General features: G+C 35.9%; 2 protein-coding genes across 3 annotated transcripts in view; both read right to left on the reverse strand.

The window, feature by feature from the left end:
• LOC142352794 (translocon-associated protein subunit delta-like) overlaps nt 1-26291 on the reverse strand; it is a 576117-nt gene that overhangs the window by 246601 nt on the left and 303225 nt on the right. The gene's annotated exons all lie outside the window — the stretch shown is intronic.
• The window catches only part of LOC142352795 (uncharacterized), a 169554-nt gene continuing 144356 nt past the window's right edge, over nt 1094-26291 (reverse strand). Inside the window, exons 2-4 of the mRNA XM_075404907.1 lie at nt 9051-9231; nt 8447-8686; nt 1094-1910 (exon numbers count right to left, since the gene is read on the reverse strand). Coding sequence (XP_075261022.1) covers nt 1848-1910; nt 8447-8686; nt 9051-9221 — 474 coding nt within the window. The 5' untranslated portion in view covers nt 9222-9231 and the 3' untranslated portion in view covers nt 1094-1847. The remainder of the gene's footprint in view (nt 1911-8446; nt 8687-9050; nt 9232-26291) is intronic.

A 26291-nucleotide genomic window follows, 5' to 3' on the forward strand; every position in this document is an offset into this window, starting at 1 on the left:
ACCGACAGGACTAATATAATTGCTACAAACTTCATTTGAGAGCAATTTAAAAAAGTGGCAACTGACACGAGCTGCATTTAAACAGACAAAAACAAAGAGAAGGGTCAAGAACAGCTCAGCACAGCTTTTAAATGTTCTGAGCCGAAAAATCACAATACTTGCACTAATCATTTCCCACTTCACCGAATTTTCAGTAAGCAACTGGTAAAACATGGCATTATTTTCCAGTTACTATTTTCAAATGAACAAGCAGTATATAGAGGGACGGAGCTGCCTGGGGGGTTGATGACCCACGTGTTTTAAGATAGGCTACAGCGATGTCCCCCTAAGTGCGGTAATGACTCCCCTAGGGGGACAATTTCTGCATTCCCTATCTTAATACATAGTGTCCCCCCGTTGAGGTTCTAGTCAGCTTTTTATACTTGAACAGCGCAACGTATTTGAAAAACGAATTCTGAACTTCTCAAAATGCACATTCAATATGAACTACGATATAAATTGAGCATGACCGTCAAAGCTATGTGGTTTAACACATGCGTGCACTGCATCCCCCCATTGTGCCAATTTACGAAACCCATAATTTTAACAATCCCGCGAAATGCTTCTCCATAATTTCAAACCTCAACATACTAGATATTTCTTCCTGAACTCTACATCGTTGATGAAGCAAAACCAGGTAATATCTTCTAACTTTAACCAAAAATAGTCTCTTCAGGCAATGCATGTACATGTAATCTTCCACTTCACCGTAAAGCATACAGATAACCTAGTCTTACCTTAATTTTCCAATTTACTCTTAGTCTACATGTGTTTACTATTCCAGTATTACTTTGGTTCTGCTGCATCATTTGACTCACCTGAATTGTATATTTTCATTTCAAAAATTTTGTTCATGCTGCTCATGCTTCGGTCACATAGTAGTTTGTCAATAGACTATTGGAGTCGCAAAGAATAGATGCATTGAATCATACATCCCACGTCACAACTTTCCCTTTCAGATTCTCTTTATTCCATCAGCATCGATGACGTACAACAGTAGCAGTCCTTTCTGCTGTCTGCTCCTCACTTTGTTCACTCGAGTGCAAAATAAGAAAGCCTTATATAGAATAAATTCTATTGAGCAAACTTATGATAAAAATTGTCCCATCAAATTATAAAGACTGCACAAAATATCTGCAGGTATTATACAGTAGTTCGCAAGTCAAAGCATTTGTTTACGGATGATGACAAAACAAAATAACCCACAGCATTTGCACAGCTCGATAACCACAAAAAGCCACATGGATAGTAAGATAGTGAAAAAAAAAACATGTTGCAAGTACTTCTCACTTCAAGCAATCGGTCGGTACAACATTAAGCACAGCTGAAGTCAATGATCTGGTATGGGAGTAGATAACCGATTGAGCATTACCAAGTTATTAATTTACTATTTGTATTAGTGTTTTTCTTGTTACAGTAGTATTCAATATTTACGGACATTGTTCTCGTGTATCATTTAGAAGGCATTTTGATTAAAAGGGTGGTGGCGGTGTTGATGGATGGAGAAAAAGAGATCAAGAAACAACTTTCCACATTATTTGTTATCAATCAAATCAAATCAATCACAATTCGTTTAAACTGCTACAATTCATCATCACATCCTCACTTTTCAATTATCACAAATTTCAAGATAGCATTCCGTATTTGTTAATAATTGCAGATCCCCTGCAGGTAGGCATCTTAAGCAGCAGCAGGCAAGTCTTCATAAATAGATTTCAAATTAAAAATCACATGATTGTTTTCTGCTCACGCATTTGTTTGTCCCTTGATAAACAAGTAGTAGAAAGTTCCCAATCATTCTCAGTTTCTCACTTGGTCATCGGCTTCGTTCCCGTGGCGATCGCGCTACCACATGCTTCCATAATAGTAACCTACACAAACATCTCACTTAAAAAATGAGCGAAAATCAAATCTTAAAAGACTTCTTCTGCCAGTACTTAAAATAAATGACTTCTCGACAACTTAAGGAAATTGGTACTCATTTAGAAATACTCTCGTATTTAATTTTTATCTTGAAATTTTTTTAATAGATAAAAGCTATAGCTAATTTCACTTGAACAGCTTCAAAACTACAAAACCGAAGTAACAATAATTAGCCGGATTCGATTAGTATTCCCTTAGCTTGCTTGAGCCTCCGTCAATTTCATTAAAGGACTTCAAATGTTGTTATCAAAGCTAATTATAGATCAGTAAAAATATTTCACTATCACAGAAATTTAGATTACACAAAAAACACATGCTCCAATTTAAAAAAAAAACTGACAACCGAATACTTCTCTTCGAGTTAAAAAAATCAATAATTGCTTCAAAATTTTGAGCGAATTTTAAAAATCTACTTTTATAATCCATGAAATGGTTGAGATATTACATCAAGGTATTTAAGCTTACATTATGCTTAATTGTGTAAAGTAAAACTAAAGCATAGAAGATTACTTCTAAACACTATAAACAGCTGAAAACGACTTCAAGATTAGGAATATGGTCAAAAAGCTAGAGAAAATCAAGCGACCGCGTGAAGATCAATTGGTGACAAGACAAAAAAACTTCCGACAATGACTTAGCCAAAATAAGTCCACCAATCGAAGAAACACCACGAGTCGATGACATCAAAAACTTGAAGCAGCAAAAATTCTGAACAATTAGAAGGCAACTGAAGTTCAATTAGATATCAAAGCACGAATTGATATTCATAATTTATAAATTTGAATATACAGATATGCAGCAAACTCTGAAATATCACGGCTACATTAGACATTTTTGGGCAGAAACTGGAAAGCATTTGGCACTGAAAAAATTGTATTATAGCTCTTGTCACTTATTTTACCAAGTAAAGATAACCGACTACCGTTTGACTTTCCGCTCTCGAATGAAGCAATCGTAAACATAACCGACTAACGACGGGCGAATGGCTTTCAAACGAATGACGAGCGGTTGGCTTCGTCAGAAGCTGCAGTCTAAAGAGGCTTGCTTTAGTTTAACTGAAGGGCGCGTGGGGTGATCCTGGGGGAGGCGAGGGGAGCGCGCGGTTGGGGTCAATCATATAAGAACTGCCCTTTAAGCTACGAAGTTTCGGCGAATCGCACAATTAGAGACCAGTAAGCCGTAAGGCTCGAAGCGAACTTGATGCCTCCGCGCGCTAACACTTGATCGCGTTTTTGAAAAGCATCAGATGAGAAAAAGATCAAGCGAAAAATCGCTAAAGACCACAGGACTATAATTTCTAATAACTTTGTTTGAGAGCAATAAGAAAGTTTACCAAAAAGTCGATTTATTCGAAATTCGAAATATATGAGAAATGATTGCGACTCAATTTTGGGAGAAAACAAAATCTAATCAGAAAATAAATTAATGATTCAGAACTAAACAACGCTGAGCTCTGTTGCTAGCTCAATACTCATTCTTTGGATTTCAGTTAATGAAATACTTTGCGCATATTCAGTGTTAATATTGCAGTAAACCTACACCTAGTAGCGCGTCTAACTGAGTTCTTCAGCTGCAAGAATTTGAAAGCACATTGCTGTAATAGCTGCAAAAGAATAGACTTGCGTGCCGTATAATAGACACAGAAACATAAAATTGAAAAAGTTATCGACGCCGACGAAATTAAAAAAGTTATCGACGCCGCCCAAAGAGCTATGTTGAAAAATATTCAGCGATCAATTAAAAAAGCTTGTTAAAATTCCTTGCGCGGAAGCCTTTCCATTAGGAACCTTTAGTACACAGTTTAAAGTCAGGAACTCATCCTGACTTTAAACTAATTCAAATTTCGAAGTGTAAAAGTCAAATTCATTGAGTCACGTATGATCAAAATCTGATCACGCAACTGAGCTGAAAACGATGGTTAAAAGTGTGAGAAATGACGTCAAGCGCAAATTCCGTAAGTGAGAGGCAGAAGTCATGCAGAATTTTTTTCTTCAGCTTTGCTGTGTGAACAAATATAAAACCAAAAAGAGCGTCAAACGACGAAACAAAAAACATTGCCGGAAGACTTCCAGAAGCGACTCGAAGCGTCGGAGCCTCAAAGAAAACCGTAATTTCAACTGAATTGCCTTTTGTCTTAAATCATTAACTCGTTACCTCACCAGATTTGATTTAAGATGGAACCTACATCACTGTTACCACGAGAACTACTTCAGCTTTGGAGTTATTGAAGCAAGTTAAAATATAAACAATTACAATATCATTCAGTAAATATATAGAAGGCAAAAAATACAACATAAAAATTTTGACAGAAAAACTCAATGAAATCATGATGCCGCAAAACTTTGTAACTGAACAGATTTGGTAATTTTGGAAAAATAGACTAAATTCTTAGGATAGTCCAATAATGCTCAAAAAACTGCTCGGAAATTTTTTTTCCATGATCAAGATTCTGATCTAGAAAAGAAAGAACTCGGAAATCAACTGTATTACACAAAGACATTACAAACGCATACGGCAGATAAAATTCTCAGAACCAAAACCCAATTTTTCATAATACAAAAATTTAGACCTCCAAATACCACTACTTTTATCGGTTTAGAGTCACAGCAATTAAGACAAAAATAGGATAAATTTCAGTCTTTCACTTTTTCTGAAGATATATAAGGAATTATACAATTGCAAAACTTAAAGCATAGACTGCAAATTGCCGAAAAAAGCCGCCACTGACCCGCTTGGCGCACATTGACTGAAACAGAAAATTAAGAGATGAAATTGAAGAAACTCCCGAAGTGTCAAAGTTCTTAATTGGTGTATATTCTGCATATTGGATTAGATTCTACTATTACACTTAATTCAGCTTCTCAACTGAAGGCTATTAAGGATAATACTAATGCCAGCTCGCAACCGGTTTAATAAATTTTGATAACCTTATGCACTATGACATAGTGACCGGTCTTTATCGGTTTCTCCCGTTCCGTTTGCTCTTTTAAACTTGACCATACTCACTACATTACGTAATTCAATACATAAAAGAATTAAAAATTCATTCAGTTGAAACAATGAGTGAAGTAAGTCCGAAGTTAAGCGCGAAAATCATGACTTATGTAAAACGAAAAACGTGATCAAAAGGTGAAGCGAATTAAAAAAAGGAGAGCGCCTAAATCCAAACAGAAAAAAGAAAAACTGGACAAAAACTCCCAAAATCAGATTAACATGTGTACATTGTAAAACTAAAAGAACGAACGAAAAAGACCCGAAAATGAAACTGACGAAAAAATTGTGAAGTATGTGCCCATTTGAAACGCATTAGCAAGCTCCCAAAAACACCGTGGTAGGAATTGGCGATGGTCACATTTCAAACCAGGTATCGAATAAAAAATTTTATCAAACTAAATTAAAAGTAGGGCCGATAGGACAAAAAACTGCCTAAAAACGGTTATCTATATGCACCATTCTGTCAAAATGAAGCAATCGTAAACATAACCGACTAACGACGGGCGAATGGCTTTCAAACGAATGACGAGCGGTTGGCTTCGTCAGAAGCTGCAGTCTAAAGAGGCTTGCTTTAGTTTAATTGAAGGGCGCGTGGGGTGATCCTGGGGGAGGCGAGGGGAGCGCGCGGTTGGGGTCAATCATATAAGAACTGCCCTTTAAGCTACGAAGTTTCGGCGAATCGCACAATTAGAGACCAGTAAGCCGTAAGGCTCGAAGCGAACTTGATGCCTCCGCGCGCTAACACTTGATCGCGTTTTTGAAAAGCATCAGATGAGAAAAAGATCAAGCGAAAAATCGCTAAAGACCACAGGACTATAATTTCTAATAACTTTGTTTGAGAGCAATAAGAAAGTTTACCAAAAAGTCGATTTATTCGAAATTCGAAATATATGAGAAATGATTGCGACTCAATTTTGGGAGAAAACAAAATCTAATCAGAAAATAACTTAATGATTCAGAACTAAACAACGCTGAGCTCTGTTGCTAGCTCAATACTCATTCTTTGGATTTCAGTTAATGAAATACTTTGCGCATATTCAGTGTTAATATTGCAGTAAACTTACACCTAGTAGCGCGTCTAACTGAGTTCTTCAGCTGCAAGAATTTGAAAGCATAGCCAGCACATTGCTGTAATAGCTGCAAAAGAATAGACTTGCGTGCCGTATAATAGACACAGAAACATAAAATTGAAAAAGTTATCGACGCCGACGAAATTAAAAAAGTTATCGACGCCGCCCAAAGAGCTATGTTGAAAAATATTCAGCGATCAATTAAAAAAGCTTGTTAAAATTCCTTGCGCGGAAGCCTTTCCATTAGGAACCTTTAGTACACAGTTTAAAGTCAGGAACTCATCCTGACTTTAAACTAATTCAAATTTCGAAGTGTAAAAGTCAAATTCATTGAGTCACGTATGATCAAAATCTGATCACGCAACTGAGCTGAAAACGATGGTTAAAAGTGTGAGAAATGACGTCAAGCGCAAATTCCGTAAGTGAGAGGCAGAAGTCATGCAGAATTTTTTTTCTTCAGCTTTGCTGTGTGAACAAATATAAAACCAAAAAGAGCGTCAAACGACGAAACAAAAAACATTGCCGGAAGACTTCCAGAAGCGACTCGAAGCGTCGGAGCCTCAAAGAAAACCGTAATTTCAACTGAATTGCCTTTTGTCTTAAATCATTAACTCGTTACCTCACCAGATTTGATTTAAGATGGAACCTACATCACTGTTACCACGAGAACTACTTCAGCTTTGGAGTTATTGAAGCAAGTTAAAATATAAACAATTACAATATCATTCAGTAAATATATAGAAGGCAAAAAATACACAACATAAAAATTTTGACAGAAAAACTCAATGAAATCATGATGCCGCAAAACTTTGTAACTGAACAGATTTGGTAATTTTGGAAAAATAGACTAAATTCTTAGGATAGTCCAATAATGCTCAAAAAACTGCTCGGAAATTTTTTTTCCATGATCAAGATTCTGATCTAGAAAAGAAAGAACTCGGAAATCAACTGTATTACACAAAGACATTACAAACGCATACGGCAGATAAAATTCTCAGAACCAAAACCCAATTTTTCATAATACAAAAATTTAGACCTCCAAATACCACTACTTTTATCGGTTTAGAGTCACAGCAATTAAGACAAAAATAGGATAAATTTCGGTCTTTCACTTTTTCTGAAGATATATAAGGAATTATACAATTGCAAAACTTAAAGCATAGACTGCAAATTGCCGAAAAAAGCCGCCACTGACCCGCTTGGCGCACATTGACTGAAACAGAAAATTAAGAGATGAAATTGAAGAAACTCCCGAAGTGTCAAAGTTCTTAATTGGTGTATATTCTTCATATTGGATTAGATTCTACTATTACACTTAATTCAGCTTCTCAACTGAAGGCTATTAAGGATAATACTAATGCCAGCTCGCAACCGGTTTAATAAATTTTGATAACCTTATGCACTATGACATAGTGACCGGTCTTTATCGGTTTCTCCCGTTCCGTTTGCTCTTTTAAACTTGACCATACTCACTACATTACGTAATTCAATACATAAAAGAATAAAAAATTCATTCAGTTGAAACAATGAGTGAAGTAAGTCCGAAGTTAAGCGCGAAAATCATGACTTATGTAAAACGAAAAACGTGATCAAAAGGTGAAGCGAATTAAAAAAAGGAGAGCGCCTAAATCCAAACAGAAAAAAGAAAAACTGGACAAAAACTCCCAAAATCAGATTAACATGTGTACATTGTAAAACTAAAAGAACGAACGAAAAAGACCCGAAAATGAAACTGACGAAAAAATTGTGAAGTATGTGCCCATTTGAAACGCATTAGCAAGCTCCCAAAAACACCGTGGTAGGAATTGGCGATGGTCACATTTCAAACCAGGTATCGAATAAAAAATTTTATCAAACTAAATTAAAAGTAGGGCCGATAGGACAAAAAACTGCCTAAAAACGGTTATCTATATGCACCATTCTGTCAAAAACAATTTTCAAAGTCGAAAAGTCATCACTGTGCGCAGCGCATGATCAAAAATCTTCTCTCGCTCCTCGCTAACACAATATTAGTTCACACGACAAGTTTACACACTTTCGCTTTTAGGTCAAAACGCCGTCTGAACGAATAGTACCTCCGGTAAAAAAACCTAAAGAAAACCAACAATCCTCTTTGAGTGGTAAAAAAAACCAAGAGCATCGCAATATAGCTCCGCACAGTTTACAGCTATTAAAAACATGAAAATTAGCGCCTCTATTGTCGATTAAAAATGAATACAACGGATTGAAACAATGCCAACTTTCGGATTAATACATAACGAATCAATTGTCGATTGGTCCATAAGTTTTATAAGAAGGATTGTATGGACTAGTACAAAAATGTCATGTAGCTGGCAAATTACACAGCCCATTGCCGTCCGTAAAATCTATGCGGTTTTCTATGCCAGTAAGATTCAAAGCGATAACTTAGTGGAACTGACCAAGAAATCCTCGTTGTTGCTCTCCTTGTTCTTGATGTCGGTGAGAATTTCTCCGGGCTCTACTTTGAACTGATACTCATTGCCATCCTGGTCGATGACATTGACATAGCTATCGTCATCATCCAAATGAGTGAATTGGAAGTCAGTGCGCTTCACATTGGGCACATTCATGTTGTGGGTCGATGGACAAATGTCCTCCAACTTCTTACCAGTGAACAGATCAATACCAACCAAGTGTACCTAAATTTACACCCATCCCATAGCGGCAAATAAATGACCTTCTACAAGCCAGTCCCTTAGACGTGCAGTTTGAGCCCAATTCGAGCGTTATGCTTGCACGTTATGATAAAGTTAACGTAGCACGTGCTAGTTCGGGGTGCACATATGCTTACCACAGTCTGTGCGTGCGTGCTTGTATTTGGGGCGCGTCGGAGGTAAATATAGAACACAATTTAAAACATTATTTAGCTACCAATTACTGTAACCACACCTTTAAAACCTTCGAATTTTCTATCAGTTTCTATGGTTCAAAAATTCTGGAGAACAGTTCTGATTCGACATTTCTGGGAAGTCTTCACCAAATACTGTAGTTCAAAGGCATTACTTTAGCGTGTCCGTGCTTTCCAGTTTTAGAAGTGCTCATTTCCACAATTTTGCATGGACGGTCCTTGATCATCACGTGGCCATTTTTGCGGAGGGCACTGCATTGCATGGGATAAGTTTCTGAAGCTCCAGCTCCAACTTCATCAAAATTCTGATCTTCAATATCGCCCATGTCTCTACCTGAAATTCAGTATTTTCAAATATTAAACTCCGATTGCTTTTATAAAACAGTTAAAATCAGTTATTATTGGTTTAAGCACTATTTACATACTCAAAGTGCTGTACAAGATTTCTTAGAACAAAGTTTCTAGCTTCTTTCTGAAGGCGTTTTCTTGGTAAACGTTTAGTTTCAAAAGGAAGTCGATTCTATTCGTGAGGGACTGCAAAACTGAAACATTGTTAACATATAAATAGTTAAACTATTAAGATTTGTTGAAATGCTTACTACCACGTTGTGAAAATCGAAAACGCGTAATAAACGACACTCAGATGCTCCGAAATTTTAAGTCGCGTTAAATTTAATATCAATTCTGTCTCAGTCAACCAGTAAAAAAACAGCTCGTTGAAAAACTATTTACGCCAAATAGAATCATGTCCACCATTAAAATATCGAATGCAGCAGATATGAATTTAGCAAATCAACTGAACAAACCTCAAAAATCCTGACTGCTTAGGTTCAGTTTACGCGAAAAGTTTAAAACCTCGTATCACTCAATGTAACACTTTCTTGAATTGACCTGGATGAGTAGTTGTGCAACAGCCGAACCATATGAGTGATTTTCGTTACTTTTGACGAAAAATCATCGAAAAAAAATCAAGCACAAAAACAATGAGAAAACAGGCTGCATCGGAGACAACGGTACTCTTGAAACATAACCGACTAAAGTCAGAGGAACTGCTTTCGGACTAGTGGGAGCTGAAATCTATTGCAGCCTGTTTCAGCCGGGGGTTATACTAAAACTTGAAATGAAAAAAACAATTTGCCAATTTCGGCGCAATTCAGTTGTTTTGGATGTTGTTTCCGCAGGCACCTAAAAGCAGGTAATATAGGAGACTATTTTTGCAACGAGTCACCAATTGATCCACTAAATAACAACTCTAATTTATCTTAATAACCAGTCAGTGAAAATCACCATAAGCAATCAAGCAGCAATTGCAGAACTTGCAACCAGCGAAATAAGGAGCAAAGAAAAAGCGAGTATTGCAACAAAACCTTGCATTTAACAGAATGCACAGATTCGCACCGGAAAATTATCCTATTCAAGCTAGCTTTACATTTGCTTCACGTATAAATCAATCGTGTACAAAAGAACAATCCTTCCATAACCGACTAACGTCGGGCAAATTGCTCTCAAACGACCGGCGAGCGGTTGGCTTCGTCAGTAGCTAGCCACGGTTTAGTAAGGCTAGCTTTAGATTAATTGAAGGGGCGTAAGGTGAGCGCAGCAGGGGTGCACCGCAGCGGAGGTGCAAAAGTGGATTGGGGGACTGATGTGGCGGTGGGTGGGTTTTGGTGTGGGATCAATTTCTAAGAACCGCCCTTCACACCGTGAGTATGAGTCTCCAAAACAGCTTCTGTCAGTCGCATATTTGAAGACCAGTGGGCTGAACTGCTCGAAGAGAACTTTATCCCGTTTCCGAAGACGAAAGTCAAATGGGTCATACGAAAAAGCGGCCAAGCGAAAAACTGCATAAAAGAGAAACAGGAAAAATACATTTACCACAAATTGCTTTTGAGAGCAAATAACAATGATCTCCTAAAAAGTGGCGGTTAAATCATTTATGATTAAAATATTTCCACTAACTCATTGTTAATGAGGGTCAGAGATGATGACATTGCGCCAAATAACAGCAGCTGAAGTGCGGCATCAACGAAGAGAGTGAGAGAGATAAAACGTGTACGAGAAAGAGAAGGAAAGAAACCCTAACCGACAGTGAGAGACAGGAATATTTTCCATGATGCGATTCGACTCTGCAACTTCTAGTTTTCTAGCCTTGTTAGTAAATAAATCAGAAAAAACTGAAAAAGGCAAAATTAGAAAGTTTTCAACTTCGCGGTAAAAAAGCTTACAGCCATTTGTCTCAAAAGTTCTGTCAAGTAACCCATCTTCAAGACATAAAAGATTAATTGGCCAGTAATGGTAGTTAAATTCAGAAAAGGACAAAAAATGATTAAAGTGATTTCCACTAACTCATTGTTAATGAGGGTCAGAGATGATGACATTGCGCCAAATAACAGCAGCTGAAGTGCGGCATCAACGAAGAGTGAGAGAGATAAAACGTGTACGAGAAAGAGAAGGAAAGAAACCCTAACCGACAGTGAGAGACAGGAATATTTTCCATGATGCGATTCGACTCTGCAACTTCTAGTTTTCTAGCCTTGTTAGTAAATAAATCAGAAAAAACTGAAAAGGGCAAAATTAGAAAGTTTTCAACTTCGCGGTAAATAAGCTTACAGCCATTTGTCTCAAAAGTTCTGTCAAGTAACCCATCTTCAAGACATAAAAGATTAATTGGCCAGTAATGGTAGTTAAATTCAGAAAAGGACAAAAAATTGTGGAAACTGCAAATTTTAACAAAATCTCGCTAAAATTCAAGATAATAGTATCTTAGGAACCATTTCCTTGTGTCAATTACATCTAGAAATCATACAGTAACCTATTTTCAAACTCTAGAGGAGGTTCCATGGCTCTTGAGGCTGAAAAAACCTTAAAAAAAACAAACATTTCAAAAAACTTGAAAAAAAGCAAGTTTTATCACAAAAATGCTAAAATTTGTGACATTAAGTTGAAAAGCTATTCAAAAAATCTATATTTGTCAGTATTTTTATTATCAAACCCCTTAGGAGGCTTTCTAGCCCCTGGGTCTGGAAAGACCTGAATAAGGAAAAATAGATGTCAAAAAATTTGTAAATTGCACGTTTTGTCAAAAAATGAAAAATTTGTGATGTTAAAACGTTGAAACAATTCCATTACCACTGGAAACTATGCAGTAACCTATTATCAAAACCTAGAGAAGGTTCCTTGACACCTAGGGCTATAATAAAAATCAAAATTTTCAAAAGCCCGAAAAAAATTGCAAAAGTATAAATTTGCGTGTTTTTAGCGAGCGATTGTTCCTTAGTAGCTACAAACGGGGGGGGGGGGGGGGGATTACCGCAGGATGGATTACCGGATGAATGAAAGAGCGGTTGTTCCTTAGTAGCTACAAACGGGGGGGGGATTACCGCAGGATGGATTACCGGATGAATGAAAGAATGCATTCTGACAATCAAGAAATTGAAAAAATTCCTGATCTGAAATCGGATAAGCTATTAAGTAGAATACAAATACTTGGTCAGGGGCGACTCACGTACTTTCATAGAATTAAAGAGGTTTCTTAAAATCAGCAGTACGTCTAAAGGATAACGATTACCTAGTACTCAAGCCAAATCATCAAAATGCATTTCTCAAGACTGGAGAAGTTAGGGAACTTAGAAAATTTCAGCTTAATAAAAAATCGATTTTGTCCCAAATTGCTTTCAACTTAGCTAGGGTAGGAACCTAGAGGGCAACATTGGCCCGTCCTCTCCGAGATAGTCTGGTGAATTTTCTATGTATAAAATTTCTTTAGAGGAATAAATTCTTTCTTTCTAAGCCCTGAGATTAAACGCCAGAGGAACTGAAAACAGAAAACAATTTGCTTCGCAAAAGACGTAAAACATTAAATATGAGAGCTTACTTCAAATAGACGTACGTCTCACACATCTAAAGTTGAATCGAAGATGTACTAACATCTAACAAGGCAACTTAATGGAAGTCAAACAATGACCTCGTACCAAACTACACTATCAAAAAGACATGGGTAAATCAAATCCACAATATCTGATCCCCGACAGATGGACACTCTCGAAGTTATAAATCTTTTTTTGCAAAACAACAACCACAGAAGAGCACAGCAGCATCAGCGTATTACTCCTGGTGAATAATTCACCCAAATATTAGTTGGAATCAAATGATGTTCAGCGACGAACATGAAAAAGCAATTCTTGAGCTTCAATCGAAATCAACTCAAATTCAAAACATTGTTGTATTCGTCAGCAGTCCGGATCCATCGATCCTACCAACTGATGAAAGCTTAACAATCACACAGTATTAACACAGAAAAACAAACCTGTTTCTCATCACAAACCTATTGTAGCGCGACCTATAGCTCGAAAAGCTGCGCATTCCGAGAACCGCTCCTCAGAAAACAAAATGGAAAACGTTGAATAAGGCCATCTTTAAAAATCTTCTCAAGACTTATTACTTCTGTAATTTCACGTCCTTGTAAAAATCTGCTATACTTGGCTCGGTAAACACCTCCATGGCCACATTCAAAAGAGCACACCATGGATCTCTTGATCTACTACATATCTTATTACAAAACCGGCAATTGAAAACCATCAGCCAAATTCCAACCTTCCCAGAGAAAGGATCCAGTAACTTCCTAAATGGTTTAAATCTGGACAAAAGCGCCCTGAAATAATTGTAGACGAAACTGACAGCCAAAGCTAACTTACTCCGTTGCGGTTTTAAGAGCGTTTTGACATTGAGAATTTACGTCAAAATTGAATCGATAAACAAAGTCCAGCAAGATAGAAGATAGCGAAGGTAAAGTTTCAAACGCACTCAAAGTCTACAATTATAGTCCCGGCATTATTGTTAAAACTATTTTGAAGTACTGCTCGGAAGTACATAGCTTAACTTTCAAATCATTGTAAAAAGGTTACTTTCCTCTGCACTGGAAGGTAAGTCAAGTTTCTCGAATCTTCAAATATGAAAAAAAAATGATGTTTGCTGTTACGGTCCAACTTCACTGTATTGTACTTTTGAGAATATTTCTGATCAATTACAGAAATCTAGTCACGATAAATTACAAAAATCACCATATGTTTACAAAGCGCAGATCAACAGTTAGCCAGCTTCTAGTGTTTCTAGATTCGATTTATCATTAAAACGACGACTAGCGAACTAACCGTTTGTATATCAATTTCGCAAAGGCCTTCGATAATACATAACTCGTTACAGATAGAAACTTGAAAGTCGGAGGAAAGCTACTGCTCCCAACATCCTACTTAGAAAATTGGCGACAGCTGGCATAAATCTGATAACGAGTTCTCAAAATTGAAGCACGTGGCATATGATTTTCCTCACGTACCAATACTTGGTACCCCTCATTTGCAATCTTTATGATTTGCCCACCTCATATCCTATCCTTCAATTAAAATTATGGTTTTGCTGATTATAAGCTACTAGCAACAATCAACCATTAACTTCAATTGGCAGCCACAGAACTTAAATGGTGAAACGACAACTGCGTGTAGGCAAACACGTCGTGTGAATTGCTCAATATTAAAAGGAACATCTCGGCAAGTCGAAATTCCTTATTACCTACAAACATGCAAAAGGAACTAGGCTTAAAGATCTCTCACCTGCTTTAAAGTGGAATGACAACCTTAGACTTAAAGGCAACTGAAGTTTTTCTTGTTAAAATGAAATATATCGCCAAAGGCAGCTCGGGTTCCAATACGAGCTATGTAACAAATAATAATGCAGACTTGAGAGCAAAAATCTAAGGGTTCCCCACACCCTCAGTTTTAGGAGTTACCAGTCTTAAGAGAAAATTAGTTTTGGCAATTAATACATTCACAATCGATTCTCCAGGTACATGTCATTCACGTAGTAGTTTCTGTGAAAATCCAAGTACAGATCCAAAAGAAGAGATCCTGTGGTCCTCTTCAATATGAACTTCATTTTTGAAATAATCATAAAATACGTTTGCCAGGTTACAAGTTCGCATCCAAAAATCAGACTCGAATTTCTTTAGACAACAATTGGAGAAATGTTCACCAGCATGGCTCTCAAGTTAGACTAATACCTCTAATACGCAAAATTAAGACCGCGTACAGTTCCGTTGTCGACGTTACGAGAACTATGGCAAAAGGCTAAACAAAAAACAATAGTAGTAGTAATAAAATCTTCGGGCTTTTTCCCGTGGGGTATCAATCCCCGTGTTCATCAGTCCATTTCAATTTATCTTTTTCCAGTTGTTACATGTTCCATATTTGCGCACTATTCGCCAGGTGCACCTGTTCAGTTGATTGAAATTGTGTGAAGTATTCCCAGTAAATGTTGGTGATTGTTTGCTTATTGAGTACTTCGCCGTAGTTTCTGTATACGCGGGAGACAATTTTATAAAAGAAGCTTTGTTTGATGGAAGAAGTTTTCATCCGCTTTTGCATGCCTATTAAGACGTGTTCTACGGCTTACCTTCTTTAGGGTACTGCTGGAACTGTCTTATGGTTGTCTCAAGAATAATAGTTAATCTTAAGGCTTACCTGACTAACTAAAGTTCTATTCCTCTAGTCTGTTACTCTTCTATCTGAGCTTCAGTAGACGGTGCACGGGCCCCAATGCTACGGTCTAACGTTTATCTCAATACAAAACAAGAGCGGAGTAGAGAGAGAGAAATATACTTTATTATTATATCAGGATGGTAACTGGTACTGACTAAATAACTTTCTCTTCTGCTGAGAGAGGGTAGATGGGTAAACACATAGAGGGAAAGAAGGATAAAATAATATATTATTTTTATCCAATCAGAAAAGAGTATTTCAGTCTTTCTGAATAAAGTCTTTCAAAATATTAAATATTCCTTTTTGGAAGTCATATCTGACTCCATCTTTCCGGGGTTTAGAGTTGTTTTGAAAGTCTTCCAATAGAATATAGTAGAATATTGTTTATTAATTTCTCTGTAATCTCTCTGAAGGATTTTCTTTCTTTTTGGTTGTGTTGCTTGAAGACCGGCTTGTCTGTGAGTCGAATCCGAAACATCGGTTACCCAAAGAGCAAAGAGTGAACATCAACAACCACAAAAGTATCTATTCCACCACCACACTATCCAGTGGACGGAGATCCTTCTGGGTAGGCCCGTCGTTGATGTTGTAGGTGTCCTGATGTCCGGCGTCGACTTACCTGGTTTGCTTGGTTTTGTTAGCTGTTAGGTGTTAAGAATCGTTTTTAGATTCACTACATGTTCTAATACGTAGTATCCCTTCCGGTTGGAAAGAAAATCGAAAGAAGTATGTTATGTTTTGTTGTTTTAATTGTTAGAGAGTGACATAAAGGAGAGTATGTCAACGAAATGGCGAATAACGTGTTTGGTTTTAGTGACATGGGATTCGTCGGCCATGCTGATTGGTAATGTTGTTATAGCAATTGAACATGTATTAATTAATGCTCCTGCTTGAAATCATGAGTTACTGAATGGTATTAGTTCTTACAATTGTTTTGTCATACTTCACTGAGGAAACATTTTCCGTATCTGTAAGATTTGAAAATGCTGCTTAGCGCTTTGTTATATTTTTACATCTACCTGCCAGTCTCTTATGAATTTGTTTAAAGGCTTATAGATCTCGCTTATAGTAGTTTGTAATGGGTATGCCCACAGATGACAAGTTCTTAGTCCCAATCAACAGTTATTTATTTAATTACATAAATTAAATTAACGTCTCTGTCTGCGCGCTTATAAGTCAAAATCAGTGTACCCAAAGGTCTGAGTACTACCCATTATGTGAGTTGTTACGATATAAAAGATTATTTTGTTAGCTGTTACTATAATCAACATAGTTTGGTGTTTACATGTGTTGCATGTAGTCCGTTCATGATGTCTTAATATTGCATGTGAAAATTTCGATTTGAAGGAAAATTCTGTTCTTTTTTGTTTTTAATCTGACTGTTTCGTATATGTTACTCTATGTTAAATTTATAGTTTGTCATAAACAATAAATTTGTAATGTACCTTGGGTATGGTAGACTGTAAATTATCCCAAAGAATTCATTATGTTATGATCTGTTTTATGAGATATTCTCATGTCCTATAGTATTGTGTTACTCAGTGTTGATAACATGGCTTATGAGTCATTTATTAAAATGTTATACACAGTATGCATGTGCAATAGTTTATTTGTTCTGTTTTTATTTGTTCTGATTTTATTTTATTTGCCTATTTGCTTTATTTACAAAATTGCATGTGTGTTGCATATAACTAACTATGGGAAAATCTTTGCATATTTACATATACAGTATTATAAAGTAGGTTGAGTTTGTATCTAAAAAAAAATAAAAACTTGTTTTTGGCTTTAAACTTTTTATTTCAAAACTGATGAACATTGAGTATCAGAAATGGGTATGAGGAATAACATATGAATAACATATGATAGGTATGTTCCATAATCAGGGGGTAAGATTCAGAATCATGAGTTTACAAATTGGAAGAATTTGTTTGAAATGATAAAGATAAAGAGTTACAAACATATGCAAAGATTACAAACATGGTTTGGCGATGTTACAGTTTGTTCGTTAATTACGAAGACATTGAATTGTTACTTGTTACACTGGACGTTACTATAGCTTCTGCGTTTGTTTCGGGTGATTACTCCTTTCACAGTAGTGATTATATTCTTTCAAGAAGTATTCGTCCTTTGAGAGATAATATCCAAGTAAGTTGACGATTTCCTTTAAGGGGGTTTCTGTTATTGATGCTTGTAAGGCATTGCAAATTTCTCTTTCTGTGTCTTGAATTTTTCGTTCGTTATTAAAGTTTAGGCGGTTTGTAATTGCCTTATTAGTTACACTCCCTGTGAGGTGATATACATGGTACTCCTCACAAGGTTCGATCGCTTCCAGAGGTATCATGAGCGGTCGCTCTGGTGCGTCCTTTGGCTGGAAGACGTAGTAGTTTTTAATTGGATCAAAGTTTCTCAATGTTCCAATAGTGTACTCCCATTTTAATTTGTAGCTATAATTGAGGAAGTATGGTGATGTCAGTTGGTCATTGATATGAACGTAGCTTTTAGATTCTGAATTTTGTTTGTCTCTAAGGAATGTATAATATATCAGATTGTGAATTAATTTCGTCTCGTGAACTCTATAATTGTTGCTTTGAACGTCCTTTGGTGTAGGGTGGAGGAAGTTAAAACTCAGTTGGAAAATCTGGTGTTGCTGTGTAAAGGCGCTGTATGCGGATAGATCTTGAGAGGCTTTTGCCACTAAAAGATCAAAGTTACAGTTTACTGGTAATCGAAATTCATAGTCGTAGTCGTACAGGAAACGTTCTGTGAGACTGTAGAATTGTTTTAGCTTAGGGTATTGAGACTGGTGTATCTTGTCTCTACCCATATTTTTTGTGCTTCTTTTTACGGTATTTGTGTTTTCCGACGGGAGTGGCGGAAAAAATTCTGACACACGATCTTTCAGCGTGTGTAAAGGTGCCATAAAGAAGTTATAGGATCGAGAATCGAATGGCATATCTGCCCAATTTCGGTACGAGAGGAGTGGGTTGTAGTTCATTCCGTGAGGGTTACTAAGATTTTTTGGATCCTTGTTTTGGAACCAAATCGTTTCCATGACCGTCTCGGTCGGGGTCTGTTCGTTCGTTGATTGATGAAAGAACGATTTTCTGTTATTAGAGCGGGGTGTCACCGCATATGGAAATCTTAAATTGTTAGTGGTAGGCATTGTTGTTCTTGCGAATAAACGTTGTCTAACATTGTTCTGTGTTTGTGGTTGATCAATTACGTAGTTGTCTGATGGTGGGGGTGGACGTACTGGCGGGGGGTAATTCGGTAGGGGTGGTGACATATATGTGTCACTACTGTTATAATTATAATTTTGTCGTGGTCTTGTGTTTTGATAGCTATGTGTAGCTATATTTGTTCCTTGTTCCGATATATTGTTAATATTATTGTTACCAGTATCAAAAGATTGCAGATTTCGTCGATTACCAAATCTGTTTTGTATCTTTCGGGCTATGTCTTGTGGTGTCTGCACAATGTGTGTTTCGTTTTCCAGTTCGACTCTGAGTGTTTTGATATTCTCGTCATTTGTGATCATATTTGTTTCAGTTTGAGTCCCACAGTCAGATGCACAGTCCCGAATAGTCCCGGGGCTGGATCTGCCTGACTCACAACTCAACTCTCCTTCTTCCACTTCGTAGGAAAATGGCGAGTCGGATTTGTATGGCGAGTCGTACTCCATGTTAGATGCCATAGTTGAATGCTAAAACTCAAATATGATTAGTATAATCTGTATTATATCTTCGATTTAGTATATGTTTGTGATAATAAAAGTTGTTATACGTTGTTCTAATTATAAGTTGTTGGAATTATATGTTTTGTTAATTATGTGTTTGTTATAATAACAATTGTTATACATTCTGATGTCGTTTTTGTGAAACTAGTTTATAAGTAGTTTGTTTTAGTCTTATTGTTCCTTATGAATGAATAAAAATCAAAAAATGGTATGGTAAAAAATTTGGCAAGTAATGGCGGGTGATTAGGTAATGTTAGTTGTTACTAAATGGAATTGTTTGTTTTTAGATTTCGTATGTATCAGCCGAATGGGTATCATAATATGTGACTTCATTCGTATGTGGCTGATCATTTTTAAGAATATCTAGGCTGTAGCTACGATTCTGCATTTTGTTATTTGCTAGTTTTAATTGGTTGAAATCTATTGGTGGCGGGTTCTGAATTTCTAAAAGTCTGGGAGTTGGTATTAGTTTATGTTGATTATGTTGATTATTTGATGGTTGAGGAATTTCATATTGTGTCTGTTGTGTTATAGGTGATTCGTATGAATAGGGTTTAATCTGTATGTGCGATTGTTCTATATTAGGTGCGCTTGGAGTTGGTATTGGGATTGATACAGGTGGGAGACTACTCAAGCGTTGGTACGCTGGAGGCGGTGTTATAAGTTGTGGTGGTATTGGTGGTAGTGGTTGGGTTTTGTTTTCATTTATTGTTGTTAATGTTTCCATTTTGAATTGTTCTGTTTTGTGTTTTCTTTCTGGTAGTGGTGGTGCTTGTTTCTTTGTTGGTGATTCTAATGTACGTAATTGTAGACCATGTTCTGTCCTACGTATAGTAGTGTTATAGTGTTTGTAGTTCGTATCTACATAATGTTCTGTTGGTTTATCTCTACGCGTTAATGTTGGTATTTCTGTTGAATGTCGTCTGAAATGTTGAATATGTATTCGTGAAGTATTATGTCCTTTATTGTAATGTGAATTGTTATCATCATTACTATTATCATTATTATTGTCGTAATCATCTTCTTGTATTTGTGCAACTAGTTGGGTTAGTGTTTGTGAGAATATTCCGAATATTCCTGTTAGGAGTATTTTTGTTATGCTTGCTTGTTTCCCAATCGCTTTGTGTATTGCAAAAGCGTTGTAAAATTTTATGATTAGGTTTGTTACAAATAATATCATGCTCATCATCGCATAGATGATAGCCATCTTTTCAAGTATGTACCATGGCCAACCAAAGATAGATAATATCTGATCTTTCAGCCATGCTGCATCGAAAATTTCTTTCCAGTTTACACTTGGTTGATCAATCTGGAAGTTATATCCGTTTATATTTAAGTCCTTTAACCATTTAAGTGAATGTTCATAATTTTTGTATGTTTGTAGTAATCCTAATTGTTCTAATTCTAGTAGTTTTTGTGCGTTAGCAGATTGTGCTTCTTGAAGCGGTTTTTCGCGGTCTCTCATATATTCGTGTAGTAAATCTCTTTTTCGTTCCTGTATTAATTGTTCCTTGCTGAAGATTCCACTTTCAATGAGGCTTGCTTTGCTGAACATGTTATCAAGTACTATTTCTTCTGGTGATATTGTTTCTAATATTGTTTCTACTTTTATTGGATATGGTGTCAATCTGTATCTTACTGTTCCTTCTGTGTCTATTGAAATTAGTTGATCGAAATTACTATGTGAACATGGAACCGTTTTCGCCCAAAGGTAAGTTTGTCGTGTTAGTTGGTGTACATATTGTACTCTATTTTTGTATAGTATTGGTATCTTGTCGTAACATTCACGTGTTTGTGGTACGTATAGTGGTGAAGATTTCTTTGCACATTTGTACATTTTCATCACATTAACTCCTTCTTGTTTCACAAATATGGATCTATCTCCTGTAAGGATGTATCCTAATAGTGGTGTATTCTTTTGTACTTGTGTTAGAGCCAACTGTCGAATATTGCGAGTTTGTTCGCATATCTGTGAATAGAATTCTATTGCCTGAAGACTAATGCGTGAATATATATTACTCATATAGAGGTCCATTTTCATTTGTAGATGTGTGTTCTCGTTTACAAAACGATAATAATAATTTTGATGTTCCTCGTCTTCATATCTTGTGTATGCATTTGACATAATTTGTTGTGGTTTGATTTTTATAAATTTTTCTTCTTCAAATTTGTCTTCTTTTCTTGTTACTTTAAGTCCTGTATGCATGTCAAAACCATATTCGTATATTATATAAATATCATCGTATTCTGTTTTATGAAGTGGTTGTGGTGATCCTTATTCTCGTTCAACCAATGGGTAGATTTCAAATCTTGTTGCTATTGATGATGTATCATTATATTTTACTTTTTGATGTACATCTGGTTTTTGTACTGATGACCATTCCGCGTTTGTTTCTATCCAATACCGTTCCTGATACTTAACCATATATGCATCAAACCTAATAAGTTCAAATAGTTGGCAATGTGTTTGAGGTTCCCAAATGATTGTTGCTTTTGTAAATGGTGTTGGTAAACATTCTCCCTTGTGGAGATCACATGGTAGTTTTGTTCCCATATATGATATGTCTTTTGTATCAAGATTTAGTATTAACGAGACTTCTTTTATCTCTAGAGTCCAGTCTAAAATATCAATTCTATTTTGTTTTTTGACGCCTGATAGGCAGTTTGATTGTGCATTTTTGATTTCATTCGGTACCCACATTGGATTTGTATAATCATATACCAATCTTCCATATGGTGGTACCATTGGAGTGTCTATTCTGAATTTTATATTTCCTTGTACGTTTTCTAGTCTCTTTTGTAATGGTGGGTTTGATAAGTAATTGAACGATATGTTATGCCTTGTTGGCTTGTATTTTGTATTTTTAAGAACGTTAATTCTGGCGAGTTCGTTACGAACTTCGTCTGGGTCTAGGATTTTCGTTCTTCGTGCATCTGATACGTAATAGCTTGGTCTGTTTGCTCTAATGTAATGAGTGTGTTGTGAACACCATTCTACTTTTTCTTTGATTGTTCCTGTAACAGCATATGCTTTAATTTCTACAGCTTGTGCTTTTGATAGTAATTGGACTTCTGTTTTAGTCATTTCTAAGTCTAATGGTTTAAATTTACATGTGCTGATTTTGTTCAGTTCGTAGTATTTTACGTTTGTTATTTCTTCTGCATCGCAGTCGTAGTGTTCGATAAAAATGTCTTGAGGTCCGACTGCTGATCCATTAATATTTTGTCCTTTCAATTCAACGTAATCTTCTTGTGTCTGTCGTTTATTTCTTTTATTATTTAGTTGGAATTTTTCCAAAATACTGTCTGTTAATTGTTCTGTAGAAATTCCAATTTCGTGTCCATTTATCTATGGCTATTTCCCACATTTGTTCGTAATCTGTACTATTCGTTAATTCCTTTAAGTCTGGTGAAGTGTACTTCGATGGTAATTTATATATTTCCATATCAAATGTTGTTGTATTATCTAATACATGATCTATTAACGTTTTAAAATTATCTTGATCAGTTCCATTTATGTTATTTGTGTTTATTTTGTTTTTCTTTTGTAAGCGTTCCATATGTTTTTCCATACGCTCTTGTACATGTTCTTGAATTTGTTCTCTAATATTTTGTTTTGTTTTATATTTTGATCTTATTTCAGTGTCTATTTTCATATAGATAAATAATGTTATTAGTAATAATATTAGTATGAGAGATTTTAATTGAAGCGGCATGTGTATGATAGTCCGGTGTGTGGATTATAGAATGTTGCAAATCCTAAAGTTTGTTTTGTGTATCGATCGAATTTGTAGATGAAATCAATGCAAACAAATGGTGCTGGTATCGTTGTTGTTACAGTAGATGGTGTTGTCGCGTGGAAAGGATGGTTGTATATGGTGTCGTATTTTATTGTAGTATTGAATTTTAGTTCTAGTGATGGTGTTGCTAGAACTTCAAGTGCTGAGTTTCGTTGGCGATGTGTTAAGTTTAAGGTATTTGTAAGTCTATTTCTTGACCAATTTGTGAGAGTATCTCCAAGATTAGTTGGTCCGTATAGTGGTGGAGGTGGATTCCAGGTTTTATGATCTAATGGGAAAAGATATGTATGATCATTAGTTCTACTTAAAGTAGGTGGATTTGGGTTGAGTACGGGTGTTGCTCTAGTTCTTCCAGGGTGTGTAGATGATAATCTTATTTCTGGTATAAATGAAGTAGGTGATAATGCTCTATGTTGCGGTGGTTGTAGAGAATTTGCTATTTCTATTCGTGGTACGCTAATAGATGTATTTGTCAATGAGGATGTTCTTGGTGTTCTTTGTGGTGTTGAACTTGTACTTGCTGATTGTTGTGGTGATGTTGCTGACCAAAGTGAGCTATTTGGTGATTGTATTGGTTGTACACGGAAGTGTTCTTGTACAAAATTGAAATCTTGTCTTTGTTGTGTTGTTGGCGGTAAAAATGGGTTAGCTCTAAGTTCTGATGATGTGGGTGTTGGTATAGTATGCACACTTGATTGGCTTGGTGACGCGATACTAAAGTTTGATAGTGTTGGTGTACCTATTCGAGTTGGTGTTTCTGTTCGTTCTGCTTCTAAAGGTCTTATTATGTTTGATTCTATATCCGTTGATCCGTATGATACTAATGTAGAGTCTTGTGTAGGAAAAGATAATGATGCTCTACGTCTACCTCTTAAAAGGTGTCGTGTATCTGTTCTTGCTCGTCTTACTGTATATGGGTTTTCGTTTTCGGGGTTTGTTTCTTCTATTTCTGGCGATGTGGGTATATTTGTTAAGTCTGTTACTTCGTTATGATGAGGTCTTTCTGGGTGATTGTTACTATTGTTATTATTATTTGATGAAGCAATTTTTGCTGTTTTTAAATAATTTCAGGCTCCAGAGCCTGGTCCAGGTGGTGGATGTGGTATGAACGGTGGGGCTAGTATAACTACTGGTATTAATTCTTGTTCTGGTTGGTGTGTTTGAGCTCCTAGGTTTGTAATCCAAATTTCATTGGTTGTGAGTCTAATATTGAGTTGATATATCACAATGTTACCATGTAATGGGGATGTGTCGGGGAATCCAATTTGGAGGTAGAACTTTTGTGTATGTAGTGTATGATATATCGATTCTTCAATGTCTGGGTTGGTATCAATTTTTATGGATTTATAAAGTATTCAATTAGTCCTAAGCACGTACGTACGAAGAAGTATATTATAATTGCAATTTTTTTAAATTTAAATATTTCTAGTTCGACAATATCTATGTTTGTTTTGCATATATGATAAATATCGGAGTGAGTTTCATGCATCGATTTATTGTACTGGTGGGCTTGCATATACCACTCGTCGGTTGCGTAAAACTTCGCTTATTGTTACAATAGCTAAATATGCCGATACTACTACAATGCAAGGTACTAAGAGTATTGTTAGGAAGAATATTACTTTAGATAATATAAAGTAGATTGCGATTAAAGATTCGTTGAAATCTATTTTTGAAACTGATAAATAAACTACAACTTTGTTAGTAATTACGTAAGTGTGAGGTGTAATGCTGCACTGCGAAGTGACAGTTATTTGCTCAATTGTAACTGACACTAAACCGTGCCGCACTACAGATATTATTATACTGTATTTATCTGTAGATTACTATGACAATTACTGGTATCATATTTGAAAGTTTGTGTGGCAATATATTTCTTAAAATGTTTCTCTTTGGTTTTGTTTTTAAGACGTGCTTTTATCGTCTATGAGGGTTATAGCGTCCTTTTTACACACAACTATAAAAACTGTTTTTAGTTTGTTAAGGTCAATACATTGGTCTGTTTGAATCTGTTGTTTCAGTAAGTTATACTCTGTGATTGTTTCGTTACAAACGGTTATTTGTTTTAGTAATTCAAAATGTTTTTCTCCCCAGAATAGTTTTACTTCGTGTCCGCTTTCTGTTTTTCCTTCAATAATAAATAAACAATCTTTATCCGAGAATTGACAAAGTGTTGTTCGTATACTATCGTTATCAAAATGAATGTGATTACCAAAAGTGTAATCTATATTTGCAAAATCTTCTCTTTGGACTTGTATTTTTATACAAAACTGTTTCGTATTCAAAGATTTGAAAAATTCTGACACTTTTATCATTGGTGGTTCTTCATCACTGTGGTGACTGTAGTGATGAATTAGTCTTTGGTAGAAGAAGTTCAAATAGTTTAATGAATATTTAAATGGATTCAGCTTACCTTGTGTTTGTTGAAATGTTGAATGAAAAGGATAAATGAACGACTTGCGACAAATATGGAAAAAGTTGTGAAAGAAGTTATGAAATTATTCAAAACTTGTTTAGTTATTGAGGAATTTGAATTTCTCTTTTAAGATAGAATATTTTCAGTCTTAAGACTAAATTTTGTTTGTGATTTAGAGTTTTCAGCTTAGCTGAGTTTTTTCACAATTTTTTGAGGTTTTTTAAACAAATTTAACGGTTGTTGTTTTTGCGAAGCAAAATTAGAATTGTGATTTTTACTTTCCTTTCGAAGGCTCTCTACAATGTTGGTGACATTTTCATATCTTCCGTTTTTCATATTTTGGATTTTAAGTTGTCAATTTTAGTAATTACTGGGTCCAATTATGGTGTTAGTTTCCTCGTTTGATGAATTGGACTTTTCTGTAATTGTTCCGATGCTCTTTGTTCTCGAGGTTTTTGTTTTCCTTGTAATTGGTATGTTGACATTTGTTTGATGGTGTGATGGTATGCTTTCAGCATGGTATGTTTAGTCTTTCCTGGTGCCAATTATATGGTATCAATAGAGTTGGTCTGTTGTTTTTATGTTCATAATGCCATATCTATTGTTCTGAAGTAATCTCTGTCATCATTAGAAAGGCTCGTTAACGATGGTTAGTGGCGCTTGCGGGTGGTGGTTAGTGGTGCCAGTTATCATCAGCTTGGTACTTTTTGTTCCAATTAGCTGTATGGTATATTTGTTGTATACCTTTGATGGTGCAATTCTGCAGATGGTGCAACTCTGCAAATTGTTAATTATTGACGTAGATGAAATGTTTATTTCATCTGCTAATGGTCTTGGTAAGACCTGTCTTGTTTAATCACCGTTGTGTTAGGTGAAAATGTTAATTGGTTTACCCTTTGTATTTTGTTACTAAT

Source organism: Convolutriloba macropyga, chromosome 14 (assembly GCF_964194025.1).
Source record: "Convolutriloba macropyga chromosome 14, txConMacr16.3, whole genome shotgun sequence".
Classification (NCBI taxonomy): Eukaryota; Metazoa; Xenacoelomorpha; order Acoela; family Convolutidae; genus Convolutriloba; species Convolutriloba macropyga.